General features: G+C 34.3%; 1 protein-coding gene across 1 annotated transcript in view; it reads right to left on the bottom strand.

Moving 5' to 3' along the window:
• Positions 1–18,411, bottom strand: part of LOC150082630 (RING finger and SPRY domain-containing protein 1-like) — a 178,129-nt gene extending 159,718 nt beyond the window's left edge. Inside the window, exons 1-2 of the mRNA XM_090377556.1 lie at positions 18,221–18,411; positions 11,611–12,230 (exon numbers count right to left, since the gene is read on the bottom strand). Of these exons, the coding sequence (XP_090233682.1) occupies positions 11,611–12,014 (404 nt within the window). The 5' untranslated portion in view covers positions 12,015–12,230; positions 18,221–18,411. The remainder of the gene's footprint in view (positions 1–11,610; positions 12,231–18,220) is intronic.
• Positions 18,412–19,381: the final 970 nt, after the last annotated feature.

The raw sequence follows: 19,381 nt of genomic DNA, 5'->3' as shown, positions 1-19,381 counted from the left end.
CTTGAATGGTTTGGGCATGCTCAATGCTGATGGGATTCTTCTCTAGCTCAGAATAATCACCTGAGAGGGCATAAATTCAAATTGAGGAAAGACAGATGTAGGATAGACGTGCGGAAACTTGCCTTTAGCCAGCGGGTGGTTGGTTGGTGGAACAGACTTCCATCCCTTGTCGTGGAGGTTGATAGCCTAAATAAGTTTAAGGCTCAGCTGGACAGGTATTTTGAACGAACAGAGGGGTGAAGTGGAAGTGGGTTTTTTTTTTTTTTTTTGGCTGATGCTGCATAAGCTTGCTTTCTTGCATCAAATGCCTCTACTAATGCTAATGCTAATGCTAATATGATACAGAAGGGCAACAAGATTGGTGAAGGGAACAAAAGGGTGTTATTACCACGGAAGGCTTCAGTTCTGCAAATTGCAATGTCTGGAGACTAGCCACTTGTGAGGTGATCTGATTGAGGTGTTTTAGGCTTTGAATGCATTGAGCAAGCTCAATTCTGATGGCATTCTTCCTCTTGCTCAGAATACACACAAGGGGGCAAATCGAGGAAGAATGGTTGAAAAATACTACTGCTACGACTATGAAATGTGTGGAAGTTTGCCTTCAGTCAGCAGGTGGTTGATTGTTGGAACAAACTTCCATCTGTTGTTGTGGAAGTGGATAGTTTAAATATATTCAAGGAAGAAGTGGACAAACTATATTGGAAGGCATGGACAAGTGATGTGGTTTTCTTTTCTTTCTTTTTGGCTAAGGCTTTATATGCTTGCTTTCTTGCATCATTTGCCATTACTAATACTGTACTAATTAGGATGATGAACTGTAGAAGACTTCTGAGTGAGCTCACAAAGATGAATTAAGTAGAGTAACACCTGACAGCTTGTCTGATAGCCTGGTAGAAGCTTTTGAGAAATCAAAGTTTTTGAACCACAAAAATCCTTATTTGTGAAGAAAAAGAAAAGCTTTTATTGTGGTGCACTATGCTGAATGGTTTTGCACTGTTTTGTGCAAAATTAGGAAACACAAGGAGACAAACTCATTTCTGAACCATCACTGTATACTGATATAAGACAACCCAAATGTTGTGTTGGATAGAATGATGCTTAGAATTTTTAATTAAAAATTATATAGCCACATTAAGTGTACTCTTAAGCTAATCCTGATGTAAATTATGCATGTACTAAGCACTGCATGATATAAAATAGTCCCCCTTTTCAAGATGTATTTTAAAGTTTATCTGTGCATAAATGTTGCATAAATGTAGCTTGACTAGCAGTTTGTTCATTTTTATTTATTCATTTTATTTATTTTTTCTGTTTATACTGTGGGACAACTAGATAAGGTCAGAGAAACTCACAAGATAGAAAGAATACAAGAAAAATCACCATGTTTAGTAATCACATCAGTTTGAATCATTGTCACTAAAGTGCATGACCATCTGCACCCTTGGACTTTCACCACTCAGCTATCGCAGCCATCAATAAGTTTGATATTGGAAAAAATATCTTATTAGGAAGAATACCATTAAGTTTTAATTATTTAAAGTATTTAAAGTTATATTTATTTATATTTATTATATTAAATGTATATCAATGTTTAAATTTAAATTAGGACATTACATCGTACAGTTTACATAATTTAATGTACAATAATTGTTCAAAATGTGCACTGTCAACTTGGCTGCACAGCCTGGCACAATTTGAAAACATTTGTCTAGCAGCTGTCTTTCTAGTACCTATTGTTGTGAAATACAAACATAGAAATTGTAAAGCAAATAAATGCACTTATGGTTTATTACAGCAAGAAACATATTTAAGGCAATTTATAAAGGAAAATTAACAACACAACAGAGGAGTTGTTAATTTGCTATTTTCTTATGTCTTCTCTACTGATGAGAAAACATAAGAAACTGATACCAAATGACTGAGAAAAAAAAAAAGTGTGTGAAATATGAACCTTGAGGATTATGGATTTTTCTTCCAAAACAAACCCCTACAATATTAAGCAAAGATGCTGGCATCTGTGACATGACAGCAAAAACTTTCAAATAATCATCCCTCATGATGTCTGGAAGTTTACAGGATTTAAATTCATAATATGGAAATAAAAAAAAATTAAATTGAAACATGGAGAAGGGGGGGTAATTTAAAATGTGTTCACTATTACAAATGGTGGATATAAATTTTACTATTAAAATGAAATGTTGGTAAATAAAGTGGCTCCAGCTTCAAAATCTTCAGTAGATAAAAAGGTGAAACTGCAAAATAAGCTATTTTTTGTCTAGCTTCACAACTATGCAAAAAAAAATTTCAATAAGCTAAAAGTTTCATATATTGATAATAAAAGTGATTTCTACACAATGCTTAGGTAGTTTTTAAATATGAAAAAAAGACTGAAGATTATCATGAAAAGATGAGGAAAAGTTTCAAAAGTTGTTCAAGGAAGTATTATACAAACTTGAACAAAGCAGAACCATAATAATAAATTATACTTCTTATTATAGCATTCACCATTCCCAGCACACTCCATTCGATGCTTCCTGTGGTCTTCTATCAAAAGGATCGTGAACAATCTTGATGCAAAGAAAGCTCCAGGTCCTGGTGGTATTTCTCCACTTGTTCTCAAAACCTGTGCTCCTAAACTTACATCTGTTCTGTGTCACCATTTTTCACCTTCATATTCCAAAGGTGTGTTTCTTGGAAATTTGCTCATATCCAGCCAGTTCCTAAAAAGGGTGACAAATCCCTCCCATCCAATTATCATCTCATTGCACTCTAATGCATTAAGGGCTTATGCTTCAAGCTGCGAAAGAGTTAGACTATGTATATTTTAGTGCACTTGCATCATTTATACACAGCCAATTATAGATTAGCAAATTTGCAATAGCGGCATCATTTAAGTTTAAGAAATGGTGCCATCTGGGTGGTGGTATCCACTGAGAATAAGTAATGGCCCTGGAAAGATTGTACAAGGCTCAAGGAGTAGAATTTTTTTCAGCCTGGACTGTATTTGTTAACAGGAGAGATTGCTTCTACAGGGATGGGATGCACTTAAATAGAAAGGGTGCAAGAATATTTGCTGATGCTATTGAGGCAGTGTTAGGTGGGTCGGAAAACTGCTAGATTGGGGGGGGGGGAGACAAAGACGAATAGATTAACAGTAGCCACTGGCAGAGGTGAAAGAGATTCTTGCACTGCTTCTATTGGAATGAGCAGAAGCCTGAAAAACAAGATGCAGGATATTTCAGAGACTGCCGGGAGTCATTGCGGTACAAGTAAACAAATGGGTTGTGTTAGGATAGCTAAGAATAGAAATAGGTGCATGTATACTTGCGTGTACACCAATGCTAGGAGTTTAGTAAATAAATTTGATGAATTTGAGGTATTGCTCAAAACATCAAAGGCAGATATTGTTGGGATATCAGAGACGTGGTGTCACACAGATATAAGGAATGCAGAACTGGAATTTGGGGAGTACAACGTCTACAGAAAGGATAGACTGGATAGGAAGGGAGGAGGGGTTATGCTATTAGTTAAGAAATACATAAAATCCAAGGAAGTGAAGCCAGTGGACATCGCTGGACAGTGCAGTGTTGAGTCAGTTTGGTGTGACATAAGCATTGGGAGATCAAAATTGAGAGTAGGAGTGTGCTATAGGCCTAATGACTCTGATGAGTATAATAAGATACTGTACAGGGAAATAGAGTGGGCCAGTAAATCAGAGAGTCTTATAATGGGAGATTTTAATTTCCCAGATATTGACTGGAATTTGGGGGCCACTCACACACTAGCAAGGCTTTTGTGGATTTATTGGATGATTGTTTTCTACATCAGCATGTTCAGGAGGCAACTAGAGGGAAGAATACTCTTGATTTGATTATCAGTAGTGATTCTTCATGCATTAAGAATCTGCAGATAAATGAACCACTAGGTGGCAGTGATCAGTGTGCTGAAGTGGGATTTACTCAAAGAGGTAACTACCATTAGGGGTAAAGGGAAGGGTTATTGCTTTCGTAAAGGCGACTACGATGGACTGAGACAGTATTTAAATTCTATACAGTGGGACCAACTGATGATGTTACCAACAGCAAATTCAAAATGGGAAGCATTCAAAGAACTTATCTTGGAAGCTACTAGGCTTTACATGCCAACTAAGAAATATTGTTCAAGGTTTAGGCCTAAATGGATGTCAGATGAACTAATGAGGCATATGGCAGAGAAGAAACATGCATGGGATACATACAAATTAACACATGACACAGAAGCCTATGATAGATACAAGTTGATCTGTAATCAAGTTACAAAGGAGGTTAGGCAGGCGAAGGCAGATTACGAGAAATCTTTGGCAAGGGATGCAAAGAAAAACAGCAAAGAGTTCTTTACTTATGTAAACTCTAGAAGGAAGGGGATGAATCAGATTGGTCCACTTGATATCGATGGGTCAACTGTTGATGATCCTGCTCAGGTAGCTAACAAACTAAATGAATATTTTGCATCGAGATATAAGATAAGGAGTTATTTAGCGAGGGGAAAGCCAGAGGTGTATTCAACTCAAGCAGTAAGCTAGAGAATCTTGTAATAACTGAGATAAAGTGGAGGAGAAATTGTTGAAGATAAACACAAGAAAGGCACCCGGCGTGGATGGGATCTATCCAGTTATATTAAAGGAAGTAAGCAAACCCTTAGCCATAATTATGAGAGCTTCCTTGAACTCAGGGGAGGTACCCACAGACTGGAGATGTGCAAATGTCACCCCAATTCACAAAGGAGGATCAAAGGCTGACACAAGTAATTATAGACCTGTGAGTTTAACTTCTGTTCCAGGAAAATTAATGGAGGCACTAGTTAAAGAAGCACTGCAGGATCATTTAGACAAGATTTCAGCTATAGCTCGGACACAGCATGGTTTTGTTAAGGGGAAGTCTTGCCTGACCAATCTGATTGGATACTATGATGCAGTCACAAAGGAACTGGATGCAGAGAATAACTTTGATATTATATACTTGGATCTTAGAAAGGCTTTTGATACTGTTGCACATGGAAGACTGCTGCACAAATTGGAGCATTGTGGCATTGGAGGCAAATTGCTTCTGTGGATAAAGGAGTGGCTGAGGGGGAGAAGACAGAGAGTGGTAATCAATGGACACTGCTCGTCGTGGACTAATGTTATTAGTGGAGTCCCTCAGGGCTCAGTGTTGGGTCCATTATTGTTTTCTGTATTCATAAATGATATTGATGAGGGTATATCAAGCTTAATGTCGAAGTTTGCAGACGATACAAAGGTAGGCAGGGTTGTCAAGGACACTACTGACACTATGCAGCTGCAAAAGGATCTGGAAAGGTTGAGCAGATGGGCTGAGAGGTGGCAAATGAAATTTAACATTGACAAATGTAAAGTACTACACATGGTAAACAGCAACCCCAGAGCAACGTATCAACTCTGTGGTACTACACTGACAGTGGTAGAGAATGAAAGGGAACTGGGGGTAGTTGTGCAGGCAGATATGAAGTTCTCTGAGCAGTGCAGACGGGCTGCAAGAGTAGCTCATGGTGTATTGTCAATGATATATAGGAATTTTTCTAGCAGGGATAAGGAGGTGATTATTCCCTTGTATTAGGCAATGGCCAGGCCACACCTAGAGTACTGTATACAGGTCTGGAGGCCTCATTTCAAGAAGGATGTAGAGCTGCTGGAACGAGTACAGAGAAGGGCAACAAGATTAGTGAATGGAACAAAGGGGTGCTCTTACGAAGAAAGGCTTAAGTTTTGCAAATTACAGTGTCTGGAGACTAGGCACCAGCGAGGTGATCTGATAGAGGTGTATAAAGCCTTGAATGGTTTGGGCATGCTCAATGCTGATGGGATTCTTCCTCTCCCTCAGAATAATCACCTGAAAGGGCATAAATCAAATTGAGGAAAGACAGATGTAGGATAGACGTGAGGAAATTTGCCTTTAGCCAGCGGGTGGTTGGTTGGTGGAACAGACTTCCATCCCTTGTCGTGGAGGTTGATAGCTTAAATAAGTTTAAGGCTCAGCTGGACAGGTATTTTGAACGAACAGAGGGGTGAAGAAGTGAAAGTGTGTATTTTTTTTTTTTTTTGGCTGATGCTGCATAAGCTTGCTTTCTTGCATCAAATGCCTCTACTAATGCTAATTATAACAACAGTCTTCTCCTTCAGGTGAAGCGTTACTTATTCGAAGTAGTGTAATGTCATGGCAGCTCGTCGTGAAGGTATTCACAATATGAGATGTAACTTAAACGATGTCACTATTGCAAATTTGCTAATCTATTGGCTGTGTATAAGTGATGCAAGTGCACTAAAATATACATTCCATTGACACTTAATTCTACTCTTTCTAAAGTATTGGAGAAATCAATTAACTGCCAACACTTAGTTAAACTGTCTAGAAATCTTCTATCTGATCAACAATCACCCGTATGGATTCAGAATCAATCCACTGGTGATTCTGACTTATGTTATCCATCTACGGACAAATTCGATGGAAAAGTTTGATGAAACTCAAGCAGTTGCTCTTGACATTTCAAAGCCTTTTGATTGTGTTTGGCATAAAGGTCTTCTACATAATTCCATCTTATGGTTTGTCAACTGTTTTTTGGAAATGAATATCCAGTTTTCTCTCTGACCTCTCACTGCAGATGATGGTAGATGTCTGTCTGTCTTCTAACTTCTCCACTAATTGAACCGTGAACACACTCTTTTCCTCTTGTATATTAATGACCTTCTTCCATTTATCAGAAAATCCTATCCATAGTTTGCTCATGGACAGTACATTGCATTCCACCTTCCAGTTTGAGAAACCTTGCCCTGCATAAACAGCTTAAACTTCTCAAATATCCATTACCAATTCCTTAAATGCTGATCGCCAGGTAATTTTCCAGTGGGGAAAAGATAACTTAGTTGATTTCAATCATTCTAAAGCTTAGTCCTGTCTTATATCTTGCAAAAAGATTCTTTTGCTTCTATGCTTATCTTCGATGACACTCCGATTTCTAGTTGTTGTTGTTATTTGGTTTTTAGGAGCATTAGCAACTAAGGCCATATTGCTCTGGGGATATGCAGTGGTCATTCCCTGACCTTTCCGCATCCTCTGTATTTGGTGGTCACGGGCTCAAACCCTGGTCTAATCAAGAAGCGTGTGCTACACACTGCTGCTCCTGCCCACCTGACTATGGAAGTGCCCCGATTTCTAGGATAGATCATATATGTCTATTGGGGATTACCCTGATTTCTAATCTGTCTTGGCATAAGCACTTTGCAAATATTGCTTCCTCTGCATCTAAAAAACTGGGTTTTCTCTTTTATATTTGGCATTACTTTTCTCCAAGAGAACTCTGTACAAATCTCAAAATTGGTCTACCATGGAATATTTTTCTGATATCTTGTGCAATACCCCCAAAATGTTTCTCAGGCTTCTAGATTCCATTCAAAACAGGGAAGTTAGGTTAATTAATGACTCATCTCTAACAGAGTCTCTCCTCTGTCTCATAGACATTCTGTTTCTGCTGCATGCCTTTTTTATAGATAATTGCATGGACACTGTTCTGAATTTGTTTTCTATAATTCCCACTCTCTCTTTCAAACAGTCTGAACACGTGCCACAACCAGTCAATGTCCTTTTACTGTCGAACTTTAACTCACAGAACCAATTTTTCTTCTTCCTCATTTATTCATTCAACTTCTGTTTTCTGGAACAATCTTCCTTCATATGTATTTCCTGAAAATTATAATCTACAGAAGTTCAAGTCTAACGTCAACAAAGTCAACAAATATTTTCTTTCATCTTGTCAACCTTCAACCCATGCACAGTACTAAATACTATAGGTTCTAATACCTCCCATATTTGTGATTTTCATAAAAAAAAAAAAAGCATGGATGTTTTCTGATCACAGCACACAACAATTATGAAATGGCTTTTGTCAAAAATATTTCACCTGATTAGAAAACCACATAAAACTGGACCATCATGCAAAATTCATGAAATTAGAGGTGATTTTGAAAAGTATGATGATGGTTGCAAAAACCTATCACTGTGAAACAAACCCCACAGAATTAGTGTCGAAAATATATTAATACAAGTTACACAAATACATGTTTGGTTGGCAAGAGTCCTATCAGAAGTTATGCTAAAAATTACAAGCATGTAAATGTCACATGTTGGAAGCACAGTACAAGGTAGCAGTTAGGATGTTCAATGCAACTAATCATAAATAAGAAGGAGTTAAAGCAGACTGGCCAATATCAAAGGAAATAAGCCAAAACCAGTGGGGAAACATATTTCTGTCCATCTTGCAACTGCATAAATGTTTGTTTCTTGTTATTGTACAATATATGATTTATTTGAAAGGTGCAATTCACAGTTAGAGCAACTTATTCAAAAGTATATAACATAATTATTTATTTTAACACTACACTGCACTGATTTTGAATGACTGTTCGGAAAACACTGCTAGGTTAATATAACAAATTAATTTAGTATGTTATTTATATGCCTCTTATTATACTGACAGATGCACAGATGACAAGCCTTTGTTGTACTTCATAGCATTTGACAAGAATTAGGGAAAACTGAATTAACCAATCAGGGGTGCAAAGGAATATCACCAGATTTGATTAACCAATGAATACTTTATCCAACTCTTTTACATCAAATGATGCATGAATAATTTCAGTATTATCTGATTGAAAGGCTATCACATTTGATTTTTAAGAATGAGTAATTTACTATGCACATTCTCAAAATGGTACTTTCCACTGCACACCTATCATCCTTCAAACCTGATCAGATTTGGCACTGTTTAGTATCTCATAAGAGATACTAAAAAAAAAAAAAAAAAAAAAAGCCCCCACATTCATGAATGAAGTCATGATATATGTTAATGACTAACAGCATTGTTGTTTTGGAATCTTTGGTGCATCAACCACTTTGGCAAACCAGAAAAGAAACTGATAAAATATGATACTGTAAAGACTAGTATCATATTTTGCTAGTTTATACAGTTATTGTGTATTATGTCTGTGCATATGCACGTTCTAAGACCAATATGCACATTATGTAGGCTGAAAAGCAGGAACAGCTCATGGTGGTGGTGGTGGTGGGGGCCTATTACCTCTACTTTAGATCAGCTACTACGGCCTCAAATGCAGAGGCCCAATAAAAGGATTTAAAAATCAGACCTCTCTAAATGAGTTAAAAGTGCTTAAAACTGACTACTGTTGTGAAAGAAGATTAACATTATACCTTAACAATGAGTTCAAAGTGCACTTGGTGATATTATGATGCTGTAATGCCAAAAAAAATTCTTCTTGAATTATGTGAAGTAAGAAATCAAATAGTTGATAAAATATTTAAAATGTTTGCCCAGTTGTAACATTGATTAACCTATATCCAGCATGATGTTTTTATTTCCTCTATTTTTCATTCATCAATATGAAAAACTGAGTTTGATTTTTTGGCAAAGATTAGATATATAACTGAAGGGATGTAAAGAAGTCAAAATGTTTTTTCGGCTGAATTAAAGAAGTTGTAATAGGTGGTAGGAACATTATTTCAATGTTTGGAAGACTTAAACCTTTTGGATGGTCTGGAGCATTATCCAATAGTAATAAAACTTTGAAATCTCGGTTTTTCCAAAAGTTTAACAAGCCTAACACAGGGATCCCAATAACTTTTTTTTTCCTAACAACTAGCGAGTCAACAGTGGGGATTCACAAAAAAGAATGGAAATGTTGAAAAATTAAATCCAACATCAGGTTTCCCCAGCACAAAAGCTTAAAAATACCATGTTATGCGAGATTTGTCGCAATTCTCTAACTGTGTTATATAAGTACCGTGTTGTGTGAGGATTGCCGCAATTTATCAATCATGTTAGAACGAAACCATGTTCTAGAAGTACCATGTTATATGGGGGTTGCCTGTACTGCAAACAACAATGGACCCAGCACTGAATCCCGGGAAGCTCCAATAATAACAATAGTCCAAAAAAACCAATGCCCATTGATAAACATTCTCTCACTACTCCCACTAATATCATAAAAGTTTATTTTCATATTAAAAAAGGGCTAAAGTAAAGAAAGCCAACACGAGAACGACGAGAAACGTCGGATAACTTACACGGAAAATTAGTTTCCCAACACTGGACTCTAGCGCTGCTTGCTCGGTAAACAGACGGTAGGTATTATTGGTCTGGAGCCGAAATCGAGAAGGATATATTGTTTGACAGGTAGGTGTGGCAAACAATGAAATGATTGGTGGTGGGCACGACAGACGACAAGCTACTGTGTAGTCATTGGTTGGCATTATAATGTGTATTTATGAGTAAAGAACGGTGCATAATAGTTTTGTGATGAATGGTAAACAGGTAATAGTAGCGATGAATCTTTTAAAGATGGAAGAAGTTTGTAAGGAAAATAAAATGTTTGGTTGATTTTTTGATAAAAACTAAATTAATAAAAGTTTTGTTCTATTCATTTTTATGTTCTTCATTACGTTTTTTTCTCGTTATTAAAAGCAGATTTTTGGAGTTCATGAGTATTTTTACTATACTGTTGATTTTGGTTACAGAAAAAGATTTCTTTATTTTTCCTTTTATTTCGTAACCTGACCTTAAAAATAAAAGTATAGTAATAAAAAATTAATATTTTGTTAATAAACAATTTATGTGGTAGTCCACCCATGATTCTAAAGAAAAAAGGTTAGGTTACTACCTCCATTTTGGGAGGGGTTCAAGCTCCCATGGGATTCAAGTGGAGGTAACCTGATCTTTTTTCACCATTATGGAAAGCATTCATTAGAGCAAGTTACCATTAGTGCTTCTGAGTGCTACTACAGTGATACTAAACCGATGTTATCGTGTGTTGTGTTCGCACACCAATCAGCACATCATTTGCCACGCCTACCTGTCAATCAATATATCGTTCTCAACTTTGCTCCAGACCGATAACACCTACCACCTGTTTACCGAGTGAGCAGTGCTAGAGTGCTGTATCGGGACACTAATTTTCCACGTAAGTTATCTGACGTTTCTTGTCGTTATCGTGTTGGCTTTCTCTATCTTCGCCTAAAAAAGAATAAAGAGACCAAAGTAGATTACAAACAAAAAATCCAATAAAATAAATAATAATGAATAAATTTTATTGAATTAAATACATCTTAATTTTGATAACTTTGCCAAGAGGAATAATAATAAAAAATGATGTAAAGACCATGGTCAAGATATTATGTTTAGAATATGCAATCTGAAATTTGTTTTTAATAGCACTGCCATGACACGTACCCCTTATTATTCAGTTAGTCCCATATATTGTCCCAGTTAGTCCCATAATTTGCAAAAGTGATGTTATTCCTATTACTCAAATTGTAGGTAGAAAATGAAGGTGGTAGGTGTAAAAATTCTTTCAATAAATAAACCATTTTCTGTGATATTCTATTAAACACAATTATGTAACACAAAAAATCATTGTGCTAAATGACAAGTTTTACTCAAGCTATTCACTGGAATGAGTCTTGTTATTATTGATAAATTAATATGTTTACATATTTTTTAAAAAAATCCAATTTTTTCACTAAAAATAAATATGCACAGTATACTTACTTATCAACTAGTGTGCGAATTACAGCAAGAGTTTCCAAAACCAATTTATCTACAGTAGTGGATAATTTGTTGCCACTTGCCATAAGGTCCCACATTTGCTGTACAGGATCATAATGTGACTGCTCCCCATAGTCTACCATTGCTGAAAGAGAGTTGACAGATGTCCTTCTCCTGTGGCGGGGGATTGTTTCTTCATCTGCATGCGAATGCCTTTCTTTACAAACACAAATTCCCATTCTTTGAATGGAAAGAACATACAATCCCAAAATAGGGCTTCGTGTTCTGTCTGAATCTTTAAAGCAAATCTTATTTAACCAACCATTGCTAGAATACAACACTTGATGTTTATATATAGTGACAAATTTATAACAAAGAAAACATTTCATACAGAGGCCATAAATCATACAGGATAAACAAAATGTTTTTTTGACATATTAGTTTCATTACGCTTGCTGGTCCCAGCTATAAAACTTAAGGATGTGTCACCTGAAACACACTTTTTAATTCTGCACATTTTGTACACGTTTAATTTGCATAAACTGTAAAACAAAACCATCTGTACAGCTGACGTTTTCAATGTTCAACTAACAGTCTCTTCTTTTGCAATGTTCATCACACACCTGTTAAAAAAAAAAAAAAGATTTAAAACAAAGTAAGCTAATAAAAAAAAAAAATGAAGGATATTATAATAGTTCACATAATTATGTGTGAATAATTATGTTCACATGCATATGTGTGCATGTATGTATATATATATATGTCATAAATTTGCCCTCATCCTTATACTATAACTTGATAATTCTAAACCATGGGTGAAGGGCTGCAATCCCCTATGCTTCTACCTCTATGGTAGATTTCTCTTTAAGAAAGATCTACTTACACTTTTGTTAACCCCATAGCCCACTTACATAGTTTCATTTAATTTAAGTATTGATCATTTTGTCAGAGTGATCAACAACTGCTGTTTGGCATTTTTTTAAAAATTGGTATTAATGTAAACTATGATTAAGGTTTTTGTAAGGTGATGATGTATAACTAATACATATTTACTATTCAGCTTTTCTATAACTTGATGCTCAGGTATCCATTCAAATTGTTCCACAGAGTGCAGTTTGGGCTGAATGCCTGAAGCCCTACTCACCGCACTAGGGATTTTCAAAGGATATCCTAGGTATTACAAAATATAAATTATTTCATTAGTAAGATAAAAAAAATAAATTAAGAAAGGATCTATACCCTAAAACAGAATCTTGTAGTGAAATTTATGTAGAAAAAAAACCAAAAAAAAAAAAACCACTTCATGATATATATAAATTAATTATATCAAAAAATGTTCAAAAAACATCCAATTCATGATATCCTTCCTGCGCTTCAGGTTAACACACTAAATAAAATCCACATTCTAATCAATAACAACGTCTTAGAGAGAAATCACTTCTATACAAAACAAAGAATTCTAAACAAAGGGGAATTAACCCTTAATCAATGTGTGTCACACGTAAGGATACCTCAGAAAGGTCAAAGATCTTTATTTACTTAAAAGTAATTAACAGAATTAGATTATTAATATAGTTTCATCACTTGTTTGTAATAAGTGCAAAAATGGAAATGCTACAGCATTCCATAATAAATAAATACATTGTGTAATGAAGAAAAGTATATTTCACATTTGTCATACAGGACATCCAAAAGGTCTACAGATTATCATGAACAGATGAATGGAAAAGCATTTCAAAAGTGGTTCAAGGCAGCATTATGGAAACTTTACTAGGATAACACTGCAATATTTAATTATACATCTTATCACAGCATAAAGCACTTGAACAGGACAGCATTACAATAATAAATTATACTTCTTATCACAGCATAAGTTTAACTGCTTTCTGATCACATTATGGCATAAAGATATTTTTAATCAACTACATACCTTTTAGGTATGATCATTAACAAATCTGAGTTGAGAATGTTTAACCAAAGTGAGTCATTATCACAAGCATATTTCTTTTTACACAAAAACAACACAAAATCTGTGGCCTGTATAGCAGGTATGAGTTACAACAGCTGATCTCCTCTCCCTTTCTGCTGTGATGTCCAGTATCACTTTTTTGTTGCCGTGTGCAACAGATCTTAAGTGTGTGAATTTCATGACAATGGCATGATTCACATATTTTAGAAGAGTATACCAACTTGCACTTGATCCTTAATGTCTTGGTATTATAACAGAGGGCACACAGCAGCATATCCAATTGAAAAACTATTAAAAGTATGATTTAAAATACAGTGGAGTCCTATAATTTAGAAAAAAAAAACAAACAAACAAACAAACATATAAAAGCTTCAGCTTCTTTTATGTGACCATCCATTGAAAAAAGACAACAATAGATCACTGTATTAATTAATAGCAGTTATTATTCTGGAGACCTTTAAACACATAATGACAAAGTTCTTGATTTACTAAACAACAGTCTGTGTAGATAAGAGCAAAAATTCTTTCACTAAAGGTACCATCTCTAAAACTAAAGCACTACTGCTAAAAGTTCTTTCAGCTACAAATAAAAAATTAACTTTGAAAATTCTTTTTTAAGTCAGAAATTTTATTAACTAATTAATCTGTTCTGAAATGAGGGAAGGCCATATTAATCCCTCCCCAGCTGTGTCATGCTCTAAAACTACTTTGCCCAACTAAAAACAACATATAAAACCTTTCATGGAAGGCATTTTCCACCATTTCTCTATTAAAAATTCAAAATCTTTCTGATAAATACAATTAAGATGACTCATTATCTGCTTAGCAGTTTCATGTGAATGCTAATAATTAACATTTTCCTCAGTCGCAGCTGAATGAAACCAACAGATACATGAAGGGTTCATTCTGATCCTATTCAACAGATATTACTTAAATTCCCCCATTTGTCCTATTTATTTAGAAAAAAAAAAAAAAGAGACACTTTTATATTCTCTACTCATAACTAAAGTTATTATAATAAGTTAGGAGAATTACATTTTATCATGGGCAAGAAATTTTATAAAGGTAGGTAGAAAAAATTTGCTTTACTTTTCTTTAAATTTATGAGTAAAGTTAAGAAATTTAAGTTAATAAGGGTATCATTTAAAACAGCAACAGACAAATGGTAAATCAAGGTGCATAGGAATAAAAAACAATATAATTTTTTGTAAGTGCCAATTCCCAATATATCATATTACTTCCTGATTTGATGTTTAAGTTTACTTCAAACTTTTATTTACTTAAGTAATGTGTTTAATAATAATAGAATTAATTCTACAACCAACATATTTTATTTAAACTAGAGATTTACCCAGTAAAAAACTGTAATAGGTAGAAACAGACCAAGTTCATTTTTGAAGCCATTCATATTTTGGAGCCAACCCTTACCTTTTTAAAGTAATTATGAGGCTCATTGTTGTGAGTCTCTGTAGCATTAGAAGTAAAAACTGCATGCAAAATGGTAAAAATTATAAATTAAATTCAAGGAAATTAAAGTATAAAAACTTCTCATCCAACTAGTTATTATTATTATTATTATTAGCCATATGGTGCGAGGAAGCCTGAGGCTTATGCTGCACCAAAAAAAAAAAAAAAAAAAAAAAAATCCCGAGTTACCCTGAGAGTGAGAAAGAGACAGAGAGTCTACTCAGTGTTAACTGAGCTACAGTAAAGATGCCATTAGTATTTAGTTCACACAATCCTTTTAAAGCCTTAAACACCAATTATATCTTTTAGTTTGTCTAGATCTTATCAAAGTAGCATACCCTGATTAATTTACTCAAAAATTAATTTACTACAAAAATTCACTCTCGGGATGGATTTAGTAATATGGTATTGAAATTAACAAGCTGAAGCTAGATTAATAAATCTGAAAATTAATTAGACAGATATCTGACAGATATATAATAATGAAAGCAAAATAGCCTTCATAATTTTATCAAACTTTATATTTTTATTTCAATTAATTATTCTGGAATGTCTAATTAAAAATGGTACCTTTTTTTTATTTATTTATTTCAACCCATGATGTAAATATAATACTTTTAATTAATTTTAAAACCAGTTTCTAAATCCTTTGTGTATCATTAAGCTGAAATTTATTAATGTTTCTTCTATGAAAACATGTTATTCAACCTCTTATATTTAAGTTCAATTACATGCTTATTCCAATTTATTCTTATTACTTTATTAGTTAACAGATTTCACCTCAGAAAAATACTAATTATACACAAAAAATATATGGAAACATGGAAGAGCTATATTTTGTATTTCATTTTTCATGCTGGTAATTCTTTAGTGAAAATCTTTTACAAAACAATTGTTGCCACCATGTCACAGTCCCTTCTACATAGTAATCTTTGTGTGTTTTTCTTTTATAAAACACAAGGTACAAATCAATACCTTTTTAATAATAATAATATGAAATGTGTGCACAGCTTATTGATGTCAACATATGATAAACAGCATCATTTCCATTAAATTCTGTATATTGCTACATAAAAAATGTTTCCATCAATAATTCTCTTTACTATTAGTATTGATAAAATCATGCAAGGAAATATTCTTCTTCAGCATAAGTGACAAAAAAAAAAAACTTTTACCAACTTCATTTGCTAATTCCTCTGATAATTTCTCTACACAACATTTATTTGAACTTTCTACCTCAACAACACCATTAGGTAGAAATTTTTCCTACAATTATTGTATTGATGAAGGCAAATTTCAACATATCTACTCTTTCCATCCCTTTTCAGTTTAAATTTATGCTGTAATATGCATATGTTGGTATCAACTGATAGGCTCAGTTGTCAGTAGCGTAGCTACCCTTTTTCGGGCCCGAAGGCAAAGAACATGTTCAGGCCCTTAATTAATGAAAATTGCAAAAAGAGGAGACAGCCAAAGACGCCAGGCCCTTAAAGGGACCGGGCCAGGAGGCAATTGTCTTGCCTGCCTACATGGTAGCCATGCCTCTACTCAGTGTTAACTGAGCTACAGTAAAGATGCCATTAGTATTTAGTTCACACAATCCTTTTAAAGCCTTAAACACTTCAATTATATCTTTTATTTGCCTAGTTTCCAGATGTTGCAATTTACAAAACCCAGGTCTTTCTTTGTAAGAATATCCTTTTATGACGCCCAAAAGGATATTCTTACAAAGAAGATTTTGGTCACAAAAGGATATTCTCTGTTGCTCTTCTGTGCTCCCTTTCCAATAGAGCTTTGATGCCCCTTCATAAAATGAAGTTTACAAACCTGTATGCAGTATTCAAGATGCCACATAATTATCTCTTAAACTCTACTAGCAAAGTTCCTGTATAAAACTGACAGAATTATCTTGAGCTACTTGACTGTCTTGCTTTATTGAAATGATATGTATCCCTGGATTACTGCTATTGAAATGCATTAACTTCAGTTTTTAAATGTTATACAACTATTGTTTTTCAGCTCATCCAACTAGCTTGTCTAGATCTTGTCAAAGTAGCATACCCTGATTAATGTCACTGACCACCATGCCCACCTTTGTATAATCAGAAAACACTGACATTAAACTTGAAATACCTGCATCAATATTATTAATTACATAAAGAGCAAGGGACCCACTCATAACATTAAACCATGAAGAACAGTCTAGTGCAAGAACAAAATAAATAAAAATGACACTGATGTATTCACTACTCATAACTAAAATTATAATGAGAATTACATTTTACCATCAGTAAAAAATTTTATAAAACTAAGCAGTAAAAAAAAAAATTCTGCTTTACCTACTTTATATTTCTGTGGGTAATTTTTCAGTTTGTCTTTAAAAGAATATTTTCATAAACATACAATTATAAGTCAGTGTGGATCTATAAAAGCTGCAATAAAATTATTAATGAAATAATGCTTTTGCCTGGAATTCTGAAGAGTACCAAACTGAAAGAACAAGCACCTTCAGTTTATACATAAAGTAAATCTTCACTGTTTATATATTCGCAACATGAAAACAACGAAGGTTATTCTAATATATCAAATAAAAGGTGAGGCAGAGCCTCACCTTTTATTTGACCTAAATATATCCAAAGCAAATTATGAAATATTTCCATACCAATCAATGGTATTCATGGTAAAACGGTAGGGGAGCATAAAAATTATGAAAAAGACAAATTAAAAAAAAAAAATTTTTTTTTTTTTTTTTTTTTACTTGTCTGAGCCCCATTTCTTTGAAGGTGTACAATAAAAACTTTTATTTAGTTCTTTAACTCGTTTTCTGGATGACCTTGTTAATTGATAACCTGGCTCATTAAATATACCTTTTATCACTAATTTTTATTTTAGTAGCACTATGTCAATCCCTTTATTCTTTGAATATATTATACATCTTTCAATATGGATTTTTTTTTTTTTTATTATTACTTTCCCTAATCAATGTATGCCTGATTAACCGCTGACTGGCGTGTTTTTAAATGGCAAGGTAAACAATCGCAAATTGCAGGTCTCAATAACACCCACTTGTTCAGAACGAGACTGAAAGTGCAAGTATTATGTGCCGTTCTACACAGTACTATACATTGTAGCAAATGTCAATATAACAGGTACACCTACATATTACAAACTACATACCAATGACTTTGCCACAGTACGTATGGTTTTAGTCGGCATCAGAACGTACCAAACAGTAGCTTTCAATGCCCCTCTGAACTTAATATATATTTTGAATAATAGACATTCACAACAAAGTTTAAACTATCAGTATATCGTATATTTCCAATGAATTGAAAATAATTCTGAATAAACAACATAGCAAGTGCACATTAACCAGCGATTTTCATTATATTAACACGTTGTTTGTTTATACACTAGGTGGCGTGATTTTATCAGAATTATAAATATGATTATGTACGTTGAGCATATGTTGGTAATGAACCGGCAACAATGAATATTGTCATGTAAACAAGAAAAAACAAACAAATGAAATAAATAAATAAACAGGTAAAATAAAATTTATTCAATGGAAGTGAAGGCATAATTGGAGAAGGAAAAGGAAAGTAGGGTGGAATCAAAAAATAAAATAAAAATTACTCATTTTCAGTTTATTGCAAATACAAATCTCGGAAAAGTTTTTTTTTTCTTTTTTTTTAAATTCATTTGATAAGCGCTGCAAGAATGACTGATCAATCAAAACCACCAGGATCCATGTCCTGGACGTCAATCCCAACCAACAGCGTAAACTGCCATTCGCGAGGTCTACCAACACTGACGAATATAATTACAAACACACCCTCGCGGTAACATAGTTGGTATAATCACCGTCCTCCCCACACCACGTGGATAAGACTTGAATTCGAATCCAATCAGTAAGGCGAGGAACTTTTATGATTCTTTCTTCACGACGTGGCTCAGTTAGCATTAGCATTACCATTAATATAGGCATATGATGCAAGAAAGCAAGCTTATATAGCATCAGTCAAAAAAAATCCCTTCCCATTTCACCCCTCCATTGCGGAGATGGGAGAAATCCCTGGTGCCGTCTGACACGAACATACCTTCACCCCTCCATTCGATCCAAAAGTTTCTTTAGTTCAGACTTAAATTTATTTAAGCTGTCAATTTCCACAACGACAGATGGAAGTTTGTTCCAGCAATCAATTACCCGCTGGCTAAAGACAAATTTCCACACATCTGTTCTACAACGTCTTTCCTTAATTTGAATTTATGCCCCCTCAGGTGCGGAATCTGAGCAAGAGGAAGAACCCCCATCGGCATTCAACCGGCTCAAACTAT

This window comes from Mastigoproctus giganteus, chromosome 7 (assembly GCF_048544385.1).
Source record: "Mastigoproctus giganteus isolate SK-2022 chromosome 7, ASM4854438v1, whole genome shotgun sequence".
NCBI lineage: Eukaryota > Metazoa > Arthropoda > Arachnida > Uropygi > Thelyphonidae > Mastigoproctus > Mastigoproctus giganteus.
Note: the sequence above shows the minus strand (reverse complement) of the source record. Positions and strands in the feature narration are given on the sequence as shown.